At 38.9% G+C, this 13,379-nt stretch overlaps 1 protein-coding gene across 1 annotated transcript in view; it reads right to left on the bottom strand.

Annotated features, from left to right (window-relative positions):
* Nucleotides 1-4,352, bottom strand: part of tmem117 (transmembrane protein 117) — a 44,574-nt gene extending 40,222 nt beyond the window's left edge. Inside the window, exons 1-3 of the mRNA XM_053319880.1 lie at nt 4,286-4,352; nt 3,994-4,048; nt 2,990-3,297 (exon numbers count right to left, since the gene is read on the bottom strand). Coding sequence (XP_053175855.1) covers nt 2,990-3,297; nt 3,994-4,048; nt 4,286-4,352 — 430 coding nt within the window. The remainder of the gene's footprint in view (nt 1-2,989; nt 3,298-3,993; nt 4,049-4,285) is intronic.
* Between the last annotated feature and the right edge of the window lie 9,027 nt (nt 4,353-13,379).

Genomic DNA, 13,379 nt, shown 5'->3' with positions numbered 1-13,379 from the left:
AATACCCCCAATTTTGTTTAAGCCTGACTACAGTTTGTAAAGGTTAATTGTGGTTTCATTTTCATTGTGATATGTTTGGAAGAGATTGATGAATAAAGTTTTGAGAAGATATACACTTTATCTGTATTTTTATGTGCACTAACAACACTGTTTTAAGATGTGTGTTTGTTTAAAAGTTATCCTGAGCACAGACCATGATTATTTTTTGAATAAATCACATTGTCACAATCATTTCACGGAAAGAGGTCAAACATATTTTATTCCAACTTTATGAGCAACAGTGTATAACAATGTTTTTATTAAAAGCATATCAAATTACCATCTCTTGGTTATAGAAATCTCCCAGGACCCTGTTAGTGCACAGTATCAAGCAACCTGACCTGATGAACTGCCATAGATCCTAAATAAGGAAACTATTGAGTGATTAAATGATTGCAACTTGAGAAGATGGAACAGCTGGCATTATCAGATCCACTAACTTCCCATTGTGCACAGCAAAATCAAAGTCCCCAAAACCATTCCCTATTTCCCCTCTGTGAGGATTCTGTATATGCAGAAAGTATCATGCCATCATGCACACTTGGCTTTTTATTTATGTAGAGAAAAGATGATCACTCACTCTCTCTTACTATGTTCCCTCCAATTATAGTCATTAAAGGCTCATTGCAAGGAGATAAGCAAGGGTGGCCAATAATATCTACGCCTAAGTGAGCTGTGAAGTGAGTAGGAAATGAAATGTCTGAGTTGAATAGGAGGCTACTGCTGCAGAGTTGAAACAAATAGAAAGCTGATGAGGTTGGAGTCACAGCCTTATAAGAGGAAAGTGAAATGGAAAGAGACACGCTAGCAAGATAAGCGACAAGAGAGGAGAGATGAGGTCACAAGAAGAGGTGAGAAAGATGACAAGCAAGTGAAAAAGAACAGGAAATGTATTGGAGAGGTGTGAGAGAAGAAGGAAGTGAGCCATACTGAATGCAGACTGATTAATATAGTATTCACAAGAGATGGATGCAGTGTTGCCGTGGTTCTCAACCTTGGCTTGGAACATGGTTGTAGTGAGTGTGAGTCCTTGTGTGGGATATGAAATACATTTTTTCATACAGACAAGTGACGGAAATGATGGAAAAGTGCTGCAGGGCCAGAGAATTCACAGAATGGCTCTGAAAATGAAATGAATCATATGCTATGTTTCTCAGTCTCCAGATCTCAACCCAACACATATGGAGCGATGTATCCACCAGTATCATCAAAACAGCATACTCTCCCTACAGTAGAGTTACTTATTTACAAAGTTATCTGCATTTGTACAATAATGTTCTTGTTCAGGAAAACTTTAAAATACAACAAATCCTTGATGAGTCCTGATAGCCTAGTAGCCAAAGTGCAGAACCACAGCTTCGTTAGCGCCAGTTATTATTTAAGGGGAAAAAAATGCCCTCTGAACTCTGAACTAGTGGTCGCACAGCATTATGTTGGTTTTTCCTTCAACTTATGTTTACAGTCTATTTTTCACCATCAAATGCTTTTTACTTGTGAGAATGAAAAACAAAAAGGTTTAGAGCCTCCTTAGGTCATGGATCATTTTAACAGGGCACAAACTAAACAACCACAATATATTCATGTTTAATGTATATATTCAGCAGCAACAGATCACATAGGAGGTAATATCTCTAATGGACAGTCATGACTTTGGAATATTTTCCTATAATTGTCTGAACTTACAGTAAACTGACAACTACTGATCAGTGATTTTAAGAGTTTCTGCTTTTTTTGTCTTTTGTGATAGTAAACTGAATATGTTTACGTTTTGGAGTGTTGCTGAGACAAACAATCAATCACATGACATCAGCTTGGGCTTTAAGAAATGACGATGAGTGTTTTTTATAACAATTTCTGACACATTACAGACTAATCGATTAATGAAAAGAATCATTTTAATGATCATATAAGAGATCTATACAAAACCTCTTCAAAAACAAATCTAAACTCTGTCCCTCTCTAATCCTGTCAGATCCAGAAAAACTTGTCCATGGCTTTATCTCCTCAAGACTGGACTACTGCAACACGCTCTTCACAGGGAACACTGGCAGGAGCATCCAGAAGCCCCAATACATTCAGGACAACAGCACTGCCAGAATTCTGATGAGAGTGTGAAAACACAAACATAACACCAATTCTGTTTTCATCACACTGGCTCCCTGTCTCCTTCCTACTACCCACATACAAATCTATTAACGTTCCTGCACCTCCCTACCTACAGGAACTGATCACACAGTAACCCCCCCCCCCCCCCCCCAACACCCTCAGATCTGCCAGCACTTTGGTCCTCTGGGCCCCCACTACTAAGCTACACACCACGGGGCCCCCAATACTAAGCTCCGTACCATGGGGGATCGAGCCTTCTGCTCTGCTGCACTATGCATGTGGAACAGCTTTCCTTACCATCTGAGGGCAGCACAGACCCTAATCTGATTTTTTTTAAAGGCCTAAAAACATTTCTATTCAAAATTTCTAACTGATATTACTATTTTCTTTATGTTGTATGTTCCCTGTTATTAATACTGTATGAAAAGCATGGTACAAATTAGACATATTATTTATTGCTATCATTATTATTATTATTGTTATCAGTATTATTATTGTTATTTAAAAAATAAAATAATGATGAACTACTTGAACCAGACCGTAATAAAACACAATTTCACTCACAAATACTGTTTTGACCCAGATCTGATGATCAGTAAGAAGGTATAAATGAGTGTGACAGCGAAGGAAGAGTGCAGAGGTATAGATACAAGGATGATAGCTGGTTGTAAAGACATCACATTCTTCTTTAATTACACGGAAATACACAGACAAGTGGAGCATGAGAGCAAGGTGCTTTTTACTGATGAACAGCCACAACAAAAACAACTCACGAGGAGGGTTCCCTCCCTGAGTAGACCCATTACTCTGCACATTCCACTGCATTATTGTGCGCATGACTTACCAAAGAGCTGGCGGTGGAATATAAACTTCCCAGCTAACAGGCCAGTGATAATGGCCAGTATCCAGCACACTACTTTGAGGATGTTCCATCCTAGGCCTGGGTACTTGTTGAACAGGAAGGAGAAGCAGTTGCCCACCACAATCATATGTGCCTCTGTCTGACTGTGAGAGATGGGGTCCTCTGCGAAGATGAGAAAGTTAAAGAAGGTGACGAGGTACGCCACGATGAGACGTGACCACGGGTGCTGGAAATAGTAGCGAAAACGGGCATCTATTTCCATCCTGCTGAGCCCCTCAGCCACTCTACACCTGGGAGTCAGAGAGATAGAGAGAGAGAGAGAGAGAGAAAGTGCTTCTTTCAGTCAGATTACACTCAAATCAGCACAGACAGATTAGAGTGAAAACATCACTCATACTGAGATTAGTGGTAGGAATATCACTGAGGTTTGGTACAGATTGGGATTATGTTAAATTCAGGCAACTCAAATAGCTCAGCAACAGTGACAAGAAAACAGAACACCTACATTTTATGGGGGATTTTTTTAGCGCCAAAACAGGCTTTCCCATCATGCAGAGATTATCAGAAATTATAGCAAGGACCTAAATCTGACTGCTTAGTGATGCCAACACAGCAAAGCATCAGGAGCGGAAAACAGGTTAGAGTGGTGAAAGGTGAGTGTACATATGGATTAAGGCTAAAGTTTAAGCTTCACAGATGACATTTTTCATAAGTAAGCAAAAGAAGTTCAAATTTTAAGTGTCATACCTGGATAAGGTAGAATCTTGAAGCAGCTTAGCTATAAATCACTAGCTTTTAAAAGGCTTATACTCTCAGCCTGTCTACTCTGTGCTCCCTTCACAAGAACTGTGGCATTACAGTACGTTAATGCTTTGCTCTGGAACACTTGCCAAGCAGCGCTTGAGTAACTTCACAACAGCCCGTCCCTCTTCATTTTTAAACCCTGACTACTATTATTCACCCATGAATTCGATAATGTAGCCCACCGAGACTCTCCATGACTGGACATCTCAGACCAGTTCCCTGCTTTGACACTGTTTCCTAAAATACACAATCGGGGAACTTGGGAGTGATGCAATGGTTTCAGAAATAGAGCTGCCACACTGGAACACCCATGTGGCTATTAAATTTCACCGGCATCATGTTTGTCTTGTCATCATGTGCCACCTTGGGTGATGCTAAGCTTGGCATTTGACTAACTAAAGTGCTGCATAACATTCAGAATCTGTTTTCTACATTTAACTCCTCTTAAGCATTAAGAGGAGTGAGCAGTTGTACTCTGTGACAGGGGACCTGCTCCAAATTTGAGGCCATCGCTTATGGCAGGAGAGTCCCTTTCATGCATGGAGTAGGACTCAGCCCCAGAGAAAGAGCCAGTCAGTCTGGAACATATGGCATACTGTAATGGGTTATAGCACAAACTATACATTGAGGAAACAACAGTGAAGACTATAGTGCATTTGCAATATCTATAATATAATTTTATCATCTTTGTTCGTGGTACTCTCTCTGAACTCTGGCTTTCCTTTGGACCACAATCCAAAGTGACCAATGTAAACTGTATAGTGCTATAGGAAATGCACAGCCCCACTATGTGCCAAATCTGCTAATTTCTGAATGGACTACCATGTTTATGGCATTTCACACAGCACTTTGAAAAAACTTGAACAGCAACAACCCCTCCTCCCTCCTCCCTCTCACCCCCGCACTCCCTTCCCCTCCACCACCAGTTTTCTTTTTCCCCGTGGGAGTGGCTGGAGGTGGAAGACGTGGCCCGCTTTTGTCGGTCATTGTCAGTCGCTACTGTCTGTTTACAGCTATCTCTGTGGATCATGGATGTATTATAATGCCGTGGATCCACAATAGACTGTGGAAGGGGAAAACAGGCAGGTCGCTTGGCCAATCATATCATTCAGACCGAATGATATGATTGGTCAGGGTTTTCACAGACCCATATGAGAATGGAATAATGATGACTTTCCATGTCTGGTGGATCTCTCTAACATTTTAGAGTGTCATTACCTTAATAATAGCATTTTAACCTAAACAAAAAAATGTGTAAAAATGTAACAAAGATAAGGGTAGCTTTAAGAGCATACGTCTCCCCCAAAACACACACATACACACAAACACACACACATCCATTTCTTCTATGTCACAATTGTGGTGACGCCAAATGCCACATCTGGAGATACACAGGAAGCTTGACTGTAATTGTCCGATTACACAACTTAAATGACGGTGCACCTATAGTAAAATATGGGACGGCCCAAATTCATGGAAGTCCTACCTGCCTGCACCTCGGTATTATTCGTGCATGTGCGGTATATCATCATGAACGCACCTGCTCCACGCCGTTTTCCTCCTCTCAGTCGACAGCCAGGACGAGAAGCCCCGCTCCCGCACGGCTCTCCTGCCACATCAAGCCGACAGCGGCGCTCTAATCATCCCCCAAAACGAGATGATACAGGAGGGTTGTGTAGGGATTATCCATGCGACCTGTTGTTGGTGTACGACAGAGAGGCACCCCCCAAATCCTCTGCCATTGTGCTGGACCGTCCATGCGCCGGGCGGTGCTTCGTCAGCGGGATCCCGCCGGACGATGCAGTCTGCGGACTGTTGATGGGACGCCGCCGCTGCTGCTGCTGCTGCTGCTGCTGCGGAGCTGATGGAGATCTCTGGGTCCACACAGCAGCACGCATAGCATCAGTGCAACGCAATGTAGCCAACACGTTGAAATTCACCAGCGCCAAGACAGAGCCAGTGGATAAACAACTTCCGCCCACGTCTCTTACAATAAAACGTCGTGCATGCTGACCAAACATATCTGTATATTCAAGTAAAAAATAACTGAATTAAAGAAGGAATCTATTATACGCGGAAAATATTGAATTTATATTTTTACTTTTTTTGCAGTCTGTATTGTTAGTGTGCTCCTCTATTTGGATTATTTTATGTGTATTATTATTTTACCAGAAAAACCTCATTGAAATTAAACATATTTTTTTATTATGGGTACAGTGCCTGTAGCCTATGTTGTTGTTGAAATGTCTTTCATCAATACATGAGTGGACCAGACACCTTTCAAAAATCTTTTTCAGCTTAAGTGGACGTTTACATAGCCTATGACTTTTTAAATAAAATATATGCATTTGATGTGTATTTGCCTAAAAAATTCAGCTGTATCAACATTTTCTTTCTGAATATTTTTGTCAATAATTTTCAAATACAATATCAATGTTTTCTGACCAGTATATCATTTCAATTCACAACTGCATTATGAATCCTTAAATACCAGCTTTATAGCTCTAGCAATAGCCGATATCTTTCTTAAGTCAGTGGTTCTCAAAGTGGGGATCCCCAGGGGGTCTCTTAGGCGTTTCAAGGGGATAAAAAAAGATAATTTATTTTCTTCCAAGAGTTACACAATTGCAGTGACTATGTGACTATTCTGGTCACTTTCTGTAGGAAACACCCAAAAGCAAAAAACCTTATCAGATGGCGGTTTGTGGTCTACTGAACCACTGAGCTAAATGATAAAATTCACACCTTTATTTATGAAGCTAAGGTCATACTGTTTCCGGTATGACTCTAGCGGTGTCTATCAAGCTTTACGCAGAGCTTCTCTGTACTGACAGGAAGATGTTTTTGCTATAAAATCGAGTCAATTTATTTATTTATCTAACGGGGAGGAGGAGTACCGTCTATGGGAGGGACAGAGAGCAGAGGCAGGAAGCCCGGTGACTTCCAGATGTTGCAGCAGGATTTAACGCCAAATAGGATTGGCTGTCATATCCCTGTTATCACGGAGGCCTAAGTAAAACGGGAGAAAAAAGAAATGTAACAGATGGGAGTGATAGGTTCAAAGAAACATTCCTATATATTTAGCATGGTGAGGTTACAATGACCAGAGCAATTGGCCTGATATATTTTTACATGGCCTATACAATTACCAAATAAGGTATTAGACTACCGTTAACATACAATTGAATTCAACAAACACTTTATAATTCATCATAGTGGCCCCCCTTACAATCAGATAGCCTATAGATGAACAATTAAAAAACACTGTCTTGTCACACACAGCAAGCTCAATTAATATTTATCTGATAGGCAAATACAGCGTATACACCGGAGGACTACAAGCAATATGGGAAAGAGATTTAGGGATTGCTTTTGATGATGATGATTGGAACACATTAGTAGAGAAAATGCTCCTCCCTATGAGAGACACCAGATCAAAACTGACTCAAAAAATCTTCAATAGGATCTATTTTACCCCAGCAAAGTTACAGACGATGGCCCTACCATTTGGGGCATGCTAGAGATCTAACTCCAGCATAAGGTGCACATGTTTTTAGCTGTCCCTCACTGACTACTTTTTGGCAAAAGGTCATAAAGAAGATCAGTGACAACCTAGGAACTTTGATAACTATTAATCCAAGCTTGTGTCTCCTGAATATCACTAAAGATGTCAAAGATGTTAGGGTTAAACACTTGAAGTGGCTGAAAGTTGCCATTACCACTGCTAAAAGGGTAATATTGAGACATTGGCAGGACAGTGAACCTCCAATTTATCAAAAATGGTTTAACACTCTGGCAGAAACAGCTTCTTATGAGCCTCTCATTTACAAGATAAATAATAAATTGGACACTTTCTCAGCAATCTGGGAACTGTTCCTGACACATTCCAGGGAAACAAGTACAGATTAGCATCTAGCTATTTTTTTTTTCTCAGAGCCAATACATTTAGTCCCAGTGGTTCAGACAGGTGGTACTGGTTCAGGTTAAGGGTGGTCTCCTTTATGGTTTTGTTAAATCTCATCTAATGTTGATTTCTGCATTAAGCATATTGTCCATACGGACCTTTTGAGTTTTTATTTTCTTATTATTTTTTTCTCTATCCATTTACTTATCTTTATTTTATTTCATTTATTTATTTTAGTATTTTATATTCATGTATATGTGTGTGTATGCATATGTATGTATATACGTATGTGTGTAATTTTTTATTTATTGATCTATTTATTTTTTATATTAATTTTCTTTTTCTGTCCTTGGTTTACCTGCTTATGCCTTTTTACGCCCATGTTTTGAATATCTCTTTCATAATATTTTTATGTAACTTTTGTTATGATATCAGATGTACACAGTGCTGGTAATTATCATTTGATTAGTTTTTGCTTTAAAAGGAAACAATAAAAAAAAGTGTGATGGAAAATGGCAGCTATTTCTCTTACTTTATTTTTTACGTATACATTTATTTATTTTACAACCACACTATCATAATACAGTATTAATTAAAATGCTCCCATTCATGCCCCCTTTCACCTCAAAGTACAGTTCACACAGACCAGGAAAACAGTGGGTCTACTTCTATGATGGAGTAGCCTACCTGGCCGAAAGTATTGTGTGTGTCAGCTGGCAATTTGATTAGGAATATTCTTCATATGAGCACAGTATGAACAAATATGAACCAAGGCACTACAAAAGGTGGATAAAGCAGTGCAGCACATCACCAGCCACCCTATTTTACAATTTGGCAAATGGTACCCTACTTTAGTATAGCAGCACAGCACAACAGACTCAAAGACAGGCTCTTGAACTCTTAATACTGAACACTTATCTTCCAGTGCATACCATCACTTAGGCCACTGCCACTTATTGTCACTTACCTCTAATCGACTGCACTGCTGCACTGTCTTCCAACCTGCCATTTCCATTATACTATTTTCACTGATGTACTGTCACTGTGTGTGGACATTTATAGATTTCCTTTACTTTCCTTTACATTACTTGAACCAAACCTTGTATATACTGTACTGCAGAGTGTTTCATGAGATAGGCAATGTGATTGTGTTTGTATCTAAGCCTATCTACCTCATACTGTACACCCTTACCTGTGGTTACAATTGTGTTTAACCTCGCTTTCAACATTGTGTACAAGGTTGTCACCTTTCATCAGCACCTCATACATCTGTCCTCCTCAACAGTTATAGTGTAGTTTGCATATACAGTACACTGCTGCCAGGTACCAGTACTAATTAAGCCCATGCCAGACTTTTGACTTTTTTGAGGCTAAATAACAGAAAACACCTCTCTGTATGTTGAAATATAGTTCAGCAGTATCACAAACAGCTCCAAAAAGCCGCCAAAATGACCATACAGTTGAAAAAACTGAATATTATAACCTTCATGAAGTGAGAATTTACTGCAGACGGTTGTATTAGACTACAATATTGTTAGCAAGGTGGACATGATGCACTGGCAACGACTGGCAACAGTTAACTTATCGCAGTTCGTATTTGTATTGTTTATTCAAGTAATTCAACTGTCATTTACAAGAAGCTATCTGGCAGACACTGTCACGCACAAACAGCAGACAGAAGAGCTTTGTTGTCAGTACTGTTTCGGGCAAATAAGCCAACTCATTCTAGAGGCAACATGGTGACTCCGATCTATTGTTTTTTATTTCACAATGTTGAAGGTGTTTAAAGTATGTGGCGATGATGATGATGATGATGATGATGATGATTATAACAGAGTGTAAAAACAGATGGTGGTTCAGGATAGTTATCAAAATTAACCAAAGCACATTAACATTTAAAATACTGAAATCATCAAGGATAGTATTATAATTGCTATTTCTATCTTTAAGCTTGTTCTAAAAATCGCTCTGTTCCAAAGTACAAATATACCAACACTCCTAATGCGTCAAAATAAAGATGACTCAGAAACTGTCAGAATGGAAACAATTGGTCTGATTTAATCATATTTACTCAGAGGTCACTTTTATGAGAAAACTTATTAGAGTTTTAATTTGCTGAATGCAATAATGCTCTTTATTAAATGCAAATAATCTTTACTTACCACAATTCATTTCTGACACGCTTCTCTGCTATTATATTTTAGGTAAACCCTGAGAGAGGAATAAAGGCCAGCCACAACTGTATTCTAGAGGAAGGTGGTGTCAAGAATACAGTTGTGGTATTATTGAAAAAGACACTGCAGTGCGATACATCATTACAGCGCTATTAAAATAACCCAGAGCTGAACCATGAGCTCTTGCAGGGTCACAGCCAGAGCTGAAGTTTAGCATTCAATTGGTTTGTATCACATTGTACTGCTTAAAACTTGTAACTATGTGTCATAACATTACCAAAGATAAATAGCTACAGTACATAAAAATCCAAAAGCGTGACAGACAAGATGCTACAAACATTTGTTTTATTACTTATTATAGAGATAATTACATATTAATGTCACCTCTCTACTTAATAGAGTTACCAACCACAACCATGACAAATAAAATGTCAAACTTTAAAATAACATACACTGTTAAAGTAGTGTGCATCTCCTATCAAGGTTATCTTTTTATTTGCCAGGTTGATTGAATAGCTGCTTTTCTGGTTGACTGCTGGAGATTATCGTGGTGTCAAAAACAACAACAACAAAAACAGCTTAGCAATTAGTAGACTGATTACACAAAATGCATGATAGATGTATCTGCCTGTATTTACAGGAATAATGTTAAAAAATAAATTTGCAGCTTGTAGGCAAACAAGAATTAGAATCTTAATATCATGTTTTCTGCATGAAGGAAATCTTTTATTCAGATCTACCTGGTAAAATTGAATCTGTTTAGTGCAGCTCCTAGAGTCTGGTGTAAGTGCCCTCCTGGTTAGTTGAGGTTTGTTGCTGCAGTAAATGTGTAAGTTTACCTGTTCCAAGTCTCCTGCTGACTTCAGCATATGCTATAAATGATGCTTTAGGAGCTGCTCTGTGGTCAGGGCTGGAACTGCAGAGATGAATTTGAGCTAACGTGGATCTGAGGGATGCATCGCTCTGTTTCTGAGCATGCCTTGTCATCAGCCAGCCGTCTGGCTCATGTCTGGCAAGTAACTGTCATCCTTTGGAATTGCAACAGCATATAAACTCCATCTCCCAGACCCTTTGTTTCAGACTTACCTAAAGAAAAACAAATCTGTATATAATGACATTTTAAATGTGTAGTAGTTTTTGTAGTACTACTATCTGTAATTGTAATATAAATACATATAATAAATGCAATTATAATAAATGTTAGTCAGTGGTTTAGTAAGGTAATTAAGTTTACCACACAGCAAAATACCATCCCTTTTTCCCATTTTAATTGCTGGCCTCTGGACATGAAGGTTATAATCCAACCCTCAGTGTACATCAAGATGTGGTTGTGATATGGTTCCAGTTCAACAGTTGATCAATATGTGGTAAAAATGGCAAATTATAAATAACTTTAAACATATTTTGTCTGACAGATGAAGGATGGGAAATACTTTCTTATTTTCCACCTGATATGTCAAAGTGAACCATGTGATTGTGAACACACACTTTTTAACTTTATTATTATTATAAAGTGCGCAACTACTTACCGGAAAGGCAACGTCCCTCAGCCACAGATCAGGGATTGTGTGCAGTCTTGCTGAGTCCACATGTTGCTTTGGCTCTTGAGAACTGACTGAAATCACAAGGACAATTTGGGTAATATAAGAAAGGCAGTTCAAAAAGTACAGTCAATATCAATAAATAAAAATTAATAAAGGCCAGTATCTGCAATAGTGAGACTTGAACCAAACCAACCTTGTTCCCTTTTTGTTGCAGGAAACATCTTCTGCCAATTCTTTGTCTTCATCTCTGTGGCAAGTACACACACAATGTAGTTAAGAGCATATGCGGGCACTGGTATATCATCTCGTCTACAGTAGAGATAGCAGAACAGTAGAGCAGTTAGGTCCGGTCAAAATGTCATCAGGTGGGAATCCCTCCTGATGATGTGTTTCTCCGGGGGGAATCCCAGACCTCCACATTTGTTCACCTATCAGTGTGTGTAAACTAATGTTAATTCATCTGAAGTACTAATTTAGAGGTTTCAGGATCTGAGCAGTAGGTTTACTTTGTTGTTTTCATAAATTCAATATTTCTGCACCACATGGTAGTTTGACTGTCTAGTCAGAGTATGTTTTATTTCGACAGGTAAAATTAGTGCATTCAGGAAGGTTTTTATTTTGTTTATCTCAGCTGTTTTTCAGCTGTAGTGAGTCAGTGGGGATCTGTTGGGAAGAAGCGTTTTGTGTGTTCATGATTTAGCGTACTCATTGATAGGAACATTTGATGGTCTATCAGACTGTTGTGGTGGTTATTGTTAAACTACTTTCCCCCCAAACAAACAGGCTTTATTTATTTTTTATTTATCTTTATTGCTCTGGTGCCTTGATGCTGACATCTGTTTGCCAGTGATTTTTTTTTTTTTTACTATCCTAAATATGAAAAGAAAATCAAACCATTAAAAAAAAAATTCTGCTCATGCCTTTTTGACCAGGAAAAAGAGAAACTGCTATTTCAAGTTCATATTTTGTAGGCCTAAACGAAAATCAAATAACCACTTATTTCCTGAAAAGAAAATCGAATGACCATAAGATACGGACCACTTACCATAACAGTTGAAAACATTCATTAGAAAATTAGAAAAGTAATCAAAAATTGACCAAATGTAAGTTACATTACTTTGATTAAACCACTTAACGCACGCTGTTCCGTCTACGGGACGGGACGGATGTTAGGAGGTAGCCACAAGTTCTTCTGGATGTTTTAAACACCAATCCTTAAACATATATATTCATGCCGTACATCGTTGGAAAGCTTAGATTGTCCTGATTCATTCAAGACCACTCACGACTTATATGGTTGCTCACAGCCGTAATAGTATTAGCGATTAGCTCGGCTAGCCCCTGAGCTAAGTAAGAAAAGTTATAATGCCTACATACCTTCAAAGTCTTCCCTTTATCCACAACGATCATCTTATGACTCAGGACTTTCTGTACAGCTCGCCAAATATCCATTCTTGTGAAATATGAAATCCGTTTCCATAAAACCGAAATACTTTCCTCAATATGTCAACATGTATTTAGTCCAACACGTAACGTAATAACACAAATAACAAACCATATGGTCCGTTTACGTCATTTCCTGACCTGCACGTCCATCTCAGAGTACACGTGACTAGATGTTTACGACCGTGAGCCTCTTCTGCTTCTGACGACACCACACACAAGCCAATCGGTGTTTAGGATTAGGCAGTACATGCCTCCAAAGCCAATGAGGACATGTGACCGACAACAATGACGACATGGCTTTGATTGACTGCTGTTCTAGCCTATGGAAATATTCGGTGAAATGAAGTTGATAACCTTTTAGACAATAGTCTGAGGTTTCCAACGGTGTATGACCTATGTGTATGACACTAAGCTATCAGTTTGGCCAGAGACATTATAATAAGAGTTTGGTTTGGCTGGCCACCATTCAATATAATCATGCACACCACAATCACTCAATG

This window comes from Scomber japonicus, chromosome 5 (assembly GCF_027409825.1).
Source record: "Scomber japonicus isolate fScoJap1 chromosome 5, fScoJap1.pri, whole genome shotgun sequence".
Lineage (NCBI taxonomy): Eukaryota > Metazoa > Chordata > Actinopteri > Scombriformes > Scombridae > Scomber > Scomber japonicus.
The sequence above is the reverse complement of the archived record's forward strand: the minus strand, read 5'-3'. Positions and strand labels throughout refer to the sequence as shown.